This window comes from Lipotes vexillifer, unplaced genomic scaffold (assembly GCF_000442215.2).
Source record: "Lipotes vexillifer unplaced genomic scaffold, Lipotes_vexillifer_v1.1 scaffold70, whole genome shotgun sequence".
Lineage (NCBI taxonomy): Eukaryota > Metazoa > Chordata > Mammalia > Artiodactyla > Lipotidae > Lipotes > Lipotes vexillifer.
This window is the reverse complement of record NW_006789896.1, coordinates 486,308-492,857: the sequence shown is the minus strand read 5'-3', so window position 1 is coordinate 492,857 and position 6,550 is coordinate 486,308. Positions and strand designations below refer to the sequence as shown.

Below are 6,550 nucleotides of genomic sequence, written 5' to 3'. Positions count from 1 at the left end.
TCTTTCCCTTGTATTGATATTATCCTTTTTCTCCTAGAATTTTTGCTTACTTTTTTTCTGTACTTCCTTTATATCTTCTATTTATTTGTATCTCATGATTTCAAACTATTCTCAAACCAAGAGCTCAGCCAGCAAGGAAGCAAATAATTTACTGAGAAAGACTGTAGACGACAAGGTCATAAATTACTTATAGACAGAGGCTTAGAATGGAGAGAAAAAAAAGACTAAGAAAAAGGAGTTTTGGCTTTATGTTTTACAGTGTAAAACTGCCCAGTATTAAAGAGGATTGATAGCTCTGGACACCATAAAAACAAGAGGTAGTCTTGGCTTCACAAAATCGCAACACACACACACCAGAAGCAGGGGGTTGGTGGGCAGTGCTCTCAAGGGAGTGGTTTCTGGTTACAGAGATAAGAGGCTAACTAGCAATCCAACTGGGAAGCCAACCCAGGTCATGGTGGATGAACAAGTGAAAAGAACACATGAATGAAACCTAATGCTGTACCCTTGTTTTCATGATTATTTTAAGTTTTCATGATTATTTCTTAGACTCAAGTAACCAGAAAGTATGACAGATAGGAATACACAAATGTAAAGAAAAAATTTCTACCCAAAATTTAAAAGACAAGGAATGCTAACCTAAAGTAAAACTAACAAGTTAATTTTTTGTGTGTTTATAATACAAACAAGAACAACCTTTGTTTCCACTTTTGGAAAGGAAACACAGGTGGAACAGAAGTACAATGGGTTTACAGGGAAAAGGAAACGTACCTCGATGCTGGCCTCTCACCCGCAGTCTCCCTTCCCCAGAGGCATTATAATCTCAAATGAGAATAAAAATGGGCAATGTCACGATTAGGGAGGAGCTGCGAAAATAAATTTGTCTCTACTCCACTTCTATTTTTAAATAAATTTAAAAGACCTGATCACTTAAAGAATCAAAGTGTTCAACAATGTTTGTTACAAAAACCTGCAGGCTTCCACCCACAGGGCAACTAATTTTGCCTCATTTACCTTATTATTTAGAAATGTATCTCCATGTCTTTACACAACCTTGGCATTGGCTGGCACTTCTCAACTTCCATTTCAGGCATCGTCTATTGTCTTCCCACAAGGAGGGATGATTTAGTTTTCTTTCCCCCTCCCTTCCAGCCAGCACCGCCGCCTTCCCATCCCCCCAGTAGCGTTAAAGTCTTATTTTGGTTAGTTAACATTCAGTGTTCACCAAATTATGATATGTAAATCCTATTCATAACTCGGAATGCTTTTCCTTACTTTTATTTTTCTGGAGTTAATAATTATTTTATTTGCATGCTTAGTTTTCTATGTATTTATACAATTTCAACAAACAGCTTCTATTCCAATTCCTCACAATTTGATGTCTGAAGGTGTATGACTTATTCAAAATCTTGTTCACTGCAGTATTCTACTAGTGAAAAAGTAAAAGCAAATCAAAAATCCACCAACAGGCAACTGTTAAATCCACTGCAGTTTTCCATATCATGAAATACTTTGCAGACCTTAAAACGAAGGTTAATTAACAAGTATTGATACATGTACCAAACTGAGCCTTTAATTTTACGTCATTATACGTACCTGTAACTCTTTAATATTTTACAATGAGCATGCATTTTTATAGTCAGGAAAAAAAAGGAAATTTAAAATAATCATAAAAATAATCAGAATCACATTTTGTTTGCGGTTATTCATAAGACCAATCAGATTTTAAAATTTTTGTCATTTTGTTTAGTTGCTGGGCAAAAAGTCAATTTTTTTTTTCCGCTACACAAATTTGACTGTAGGCCAATCATCTCAGAGATGTCTAAAGAGATTCAACTTTGGAAGAAGGAAATCCAGATTTTTCCTACTTCTAAAGGAAAATGTTTTCAGAAAATGAGTGTAAAGGGGGTGATTGTATAGGAAGCCCTCACTTATCTTGAACCAGATACTAGATTACAGACAGTAAAATGCTTCATTTTCATCCCAGACAGCGGCAGGATGGAGCGGCATCTAAGGAGGCGAGCCCAGGGAGGCGGGCCTGGGCCAGCAGCACATTCTGCGGAGGTTGCTTAACCAACCAGCACGTTGGCTTCCGCGTTGTCAGTCTGCCTAAAAATGCCTGACCTTTCCGTTCCAACCGAGTGCTGATGCACTACTGCAGCTGCACGACGGGGTAATTAACTAGAACACCACTCGGCCTTCACGACTCATAAGGCAACTTTCGCGACCACTCTTCCATTAGGAAGGGGCAAGCCCACGGAAATGCCGGGGTCGGACACAGGTTGCCCCCCAGGCTTCTAGCCTCTGTATAGGTCACAGACGCTGACAGCTGTAGCTAACTTTATTGGGGTGGTGGACGGCTTGGAGAAGTCGAATGAAACAACAAATTTGCTCCCCAGGAAATTAAACATAAGCTCGGGTCAGTCAACTTGTGCACAGAACCTCCCGTGGGTTCGTGATTCCCTCAGACCCAAGCCGGGCTCCCCCGGACACAGGGGCCGGGGCTCCGGCCGCGGCGCTCCCTCCCACCCCTTCCCCCATCCCCACCGCAGCCCCGTACCGGCGGACGGCTGGGCCCAGGCGGGAACCACGCACCGAAACGAGCGGGACGCGCAGGTGATCCCCCTGCAGCCGGTTGAAGGCCGGAAACGTGCTCCAGGCTAGGAAACCACCGTGCTCGGGTCCTAGCAACGCCACGAGCAGCACCTGGTGCTGGAAGCGCACGGTCGGCTGCTCTTCATAGCTGCTCCGTTTCAGCCAAAACCCTGAGGTAAAAAGGGCGGGAGGCGGAGGGGCCGAGGTCAGGGAAGCCGGCGCGGTCGCCGCGGGGAGCCGCGTCGCGCACCGGCCGGGGGGCAGGCTCACCGTGGCTCCGGAAGGCCACCAGCAGCGGCGGGATGTACGTGAGCGCGGCGGACAACATCAGGAACAGCGCGGCCTTAGAGCAGAGCCCCGCGCGGTAGCCCCGCTCCACTGGGTGAGAGAAGAGCTCGTAGAGCGCCATGAGGGTAGCGGTGAGTCGGCCCAAGAGCTCGGGATTCCTAGGCGGTTCCAGAGATTCGACAAACTTTGGCTTCTCCTGGTTGCCATAGCCTTGGTCTCCACGGCAACCGACGGGGCAGGGAAAGGAACCAATAGCAAGGAGACGGGCTTCTGTAGGGGTGGGGCTAACGGGGCGGTGCCCGCAACTGAAGTGTAGTCGTCGCTTTACGCATTACTTGCGCTTTCCCAAAGGTGGACTGTTTCTGTGCACCAAAGTCGTAGCCATCGCCTGTGTTAACATTTTTGTAAAATAAGATTTTCATAAATGTTGACTTAAAGTAAATACTTGCATATGTGTCATCTGTTAATCCCCAATATGGTTCATTGTGTACTTAAGTCCAACCAGTCACAGCACACCCTACATTGGAGGAAAACACAGAGAACATAAATGTGGCCGTGGTCCTGGACCTGATCCTGCGCCAAGACCAAACCATGTCTCTTTGTCTCCAAACTTTCTATCGCTTTCATTATACTCCATAGCCGGACAGAAACAGGACACAAATCTCCCTGCTCTTCGAGAGAGAGAAAGGATAATTACTATATAGCTCTGCTATACTTTGTTACCTTAATTGGGCACAAGCTTGGCTACCTGTTTTAGGGGAAGCTATGCTCCTCTCCAAAGATAATGTTGGAGTATCACTTAATTGAATGCTTTCCCCCCACTCCACCCGCCCCCTAGTATTTCGAACATGGCAGAAGGAATGTTTTTTTAACATGGTCAATAGCCAAGTTCTTCATCAAAAGGATCACACTGCAGTTCCAAGAGATAGTGTGAGGTTTGTGCTCAGAATGGAGTCCAGTAGTAGATGCTCCTATTTTGAAGGCAACCTAGAAGGGTTTTTTTCCTTCTAGTTTTATTGAGGTTTAATTGACATACAGCACTGTATAAGTTTATGATGTACAGCATAATGATTTGAGTTACATCATGAAATGGTTACCATAATAAGTTTAGTGAATATTGCTTATTTCATATAGATTAAAAATTAAATAGAAAAAATTTTTTTCCTTCTGATAAGAACTCCTAGGATTTACTCTTTCATATATAACATAGAGCAGTGCTAATTATATTTATCATGTTGTACATTACATCCCTAGTACTTATTTATCTTATAACTGTAAGTTTGTACCTTTTGACTGCCTTCATCCAATTCCCCCCTCCCTCCACCTTGCCTCTGATAACCACAAATCTGATCTCTTTTTTATGAGTTTGTTTTTGAAGTATAATTGACCTACAACAGTATGTAAGTTCCTGTTGCACAACGTAGTGTTTCAATATTTCTATACATTTCAAAATGATCGCCATGGTAAGTTTAGTCACCATAACCTAGAAGTGGGTTTCAGATGAAGAGAACAGCCGAGATCCTAACAACACATAAAGAGGTCAAGATGTCCCATAAGGGGAAACTATCCAGGGCCCTTACCACAGTCCAAGGTGACAATGTAATCAGCCATAAGTCATTTTTTTGACATATCTGGTCCATTACCACTCATTTTTGCTTTAAAGCTTTTCTGGGGTGGCAACACAGCTCTTAAATACAACTGTTAGGCTTAAATCTATGTTATGATTCTGCCATTATACTGTACTTATGCTTTAAGTGAATGTCTTTCATTTATTTAAATAACCAGGAGACTTCCCTAGTGGTCCAGAGGTTAAGACTGCACTCCCAATGCCGGTGGCTGGGGTTCAATCCCTGGTCGGGGAACTAGATCCCGTGTGCATGCTGCAACTAAGAGTTCACATGCCGCAACTAAGAAGCCCACACACCGCAACTAAGAAGTCCACATGCCGCAACTAATGATCCTGCATGCCGCAGCTAAAGATGCTACAAGGAAGATCCCGAGTGCCGCAACTAAGACCCAGTGCAGCCAAGATAAAAAAAAAATATTAAAAAAAACCCCCATTAAAGTAAAATTTAGAATAGATGGTTCTGATGTTGCTTCCTGAGGGTGGCTCTGCTGTGAGGAAGGAGGTGTTTGCCTCCAAAGCTCCTTCTTTAAGAAGGAAACACATGCTGTAGCTGGTGTCAGCTTAGTCACTGCTGAAACGGAGGTGACTACTAAGAATTTGGGTGTATGAAGTGCTTCAGCCTCCTCTGAGATGCCATGAGCTTTGCAAAAGTGTTTAATAATAACAGATACTAATATTTACTCTTTGTTCCCCTGATTTGAGGAAACTACTTTTTGTGGTTTTATTTCAATTCTTGACAGAATATTAAATATTTTTTAAATGCTAAAGATTTGTCTATATTGTGTCATTTTCACACATTCTTGACTAAGAACTGACGTCTCAGTTTCCATTTCCATAATTTTCTCGTGTTTTATGCAATTTACCTCCAAGGACAAAGAAAGTCGTTCTCTAAAAACTATGCATTTTAATATTTTACGGCTTCCCTGGTGGCGCAGTGGTTAAGAATCTGCCTGCCAATGCAGGGGACACCGGTTCGAGTCCTGGTCTGGGAAGATCCCACACGCCACGCAGAAAAAAAGCCCCTGCGCCACAACTACTGAGCCTGCACTCTAGAGCCTGTACTCTGCAAGAGAAGCCACGGCAATGACAAGCCCGCGCACAGCAACCAAGAGTAGCCCCCGCTCGCTGCAACTAGAGAAAGCCCACGCACAGCAATGAAGACCCAATGCAACCAAAAATAAATTAATTAAATTAAATTTAAAAAAATCGTATTCTACTCCTTTCTATAAGCGCCCATTCAGGGTCTCTTGAATCAGGTTAGAACTCCTGAATGTTTGCTTCAACGCTTTCCAACATTTCTTTCACCTTGGCATTTATATCACCAAACCTTTGACTTCCCAGTTCCCTCTTCCAACTCCAGGCTTTGTTTCCATCTGTTAAGGAAAGTTTACACTTTGGAAAATGCACCCTTCTTTCTGAAATATAAGATTCACATTGTCTGTGAAGTCTTTTTTAAATATTTATTTATTTAGGCTGCATTGGGTCTTAGTTGCAGCACGTGGGATCTTTAGCTGCAGCATGCAGGCTCATAGTTGCGGCATGCAGACTCCTTAGTTGCAGCATGCATGTGGATCTAGTTCCCCGACCGAGGATTGAACCCAGGCCCCCTACATTGGCAGCGTGGAGTCTTATCCACTGGACCACCAGGGAAGTCCCTCTGTGAAGTCCTTCTTGATAAGCCACATTTGGCTTTGTGTCAGCCCCCATTGTCCTAGCCATCCCTCAGTATCCATGTTCACATACCTTTGAAATTTACTCTCCATGTTTCACAAGTTGGTGAATGTGTAATTGCATATATGTATTATCCTATTTCTCCTTCTGACTCACCTTGTCAACTAACAACCCTCTCAAGGAAGAGATCCAGTGTCCTTAGAACATTCAATAAGCTAAATATAATGACCCAATAGGTAAAGAAGGTGATGCATATCATCAAGGCAGATCAGAGACACCAGTTAGAATGGTGAACTGGAAAAGGACATCAAGAAGGTAGGTAAAGGGCTTCCCTGGTGGCGCAGTGCTTGAGAGTCCGCCTGCCGATGC

General features: G+C 43.4%; 1 protein-coding gene and 1 pseudogene across 1 annotated transcript in view; both read right to left on the bottom strand.

Annotated features, from left to right (window-relative positions):
- LOC103070307 (coiled-coil-helix-coiled-coil-helix domain-containing protein 2, mitochondrial pseudogene) overlaps positions 1–456 on the bottom strand; it is a 3,457-nt pseudogene extending 3,001 nt beyond the window's left edge.
- The window catches only part of TMEM231 (transmembrane protein 231), a 20,178-nt gene extending 17,174 nt beyond the window's left edge, over positions 1–3,004 (bottom strand). Inside the window, exons 1-2 of the mRNA XM_007462925.1 lie at positions 2,866–3,004; positions 2,596–2,765 (exon numbers count right to left, since the gene is read on the bottom strand). Coding sequence (XP_007462987.1) covers positions 2,596–2,765; positions 2,866–3,004 — 309 coding nt within the window. The remainder of the gene's footprint in view (positions 1–2,595; positions 2,766–2,865) is intronic.
- Positions 3,005–6,550: the final 3,546 nt, after the last annotated feature.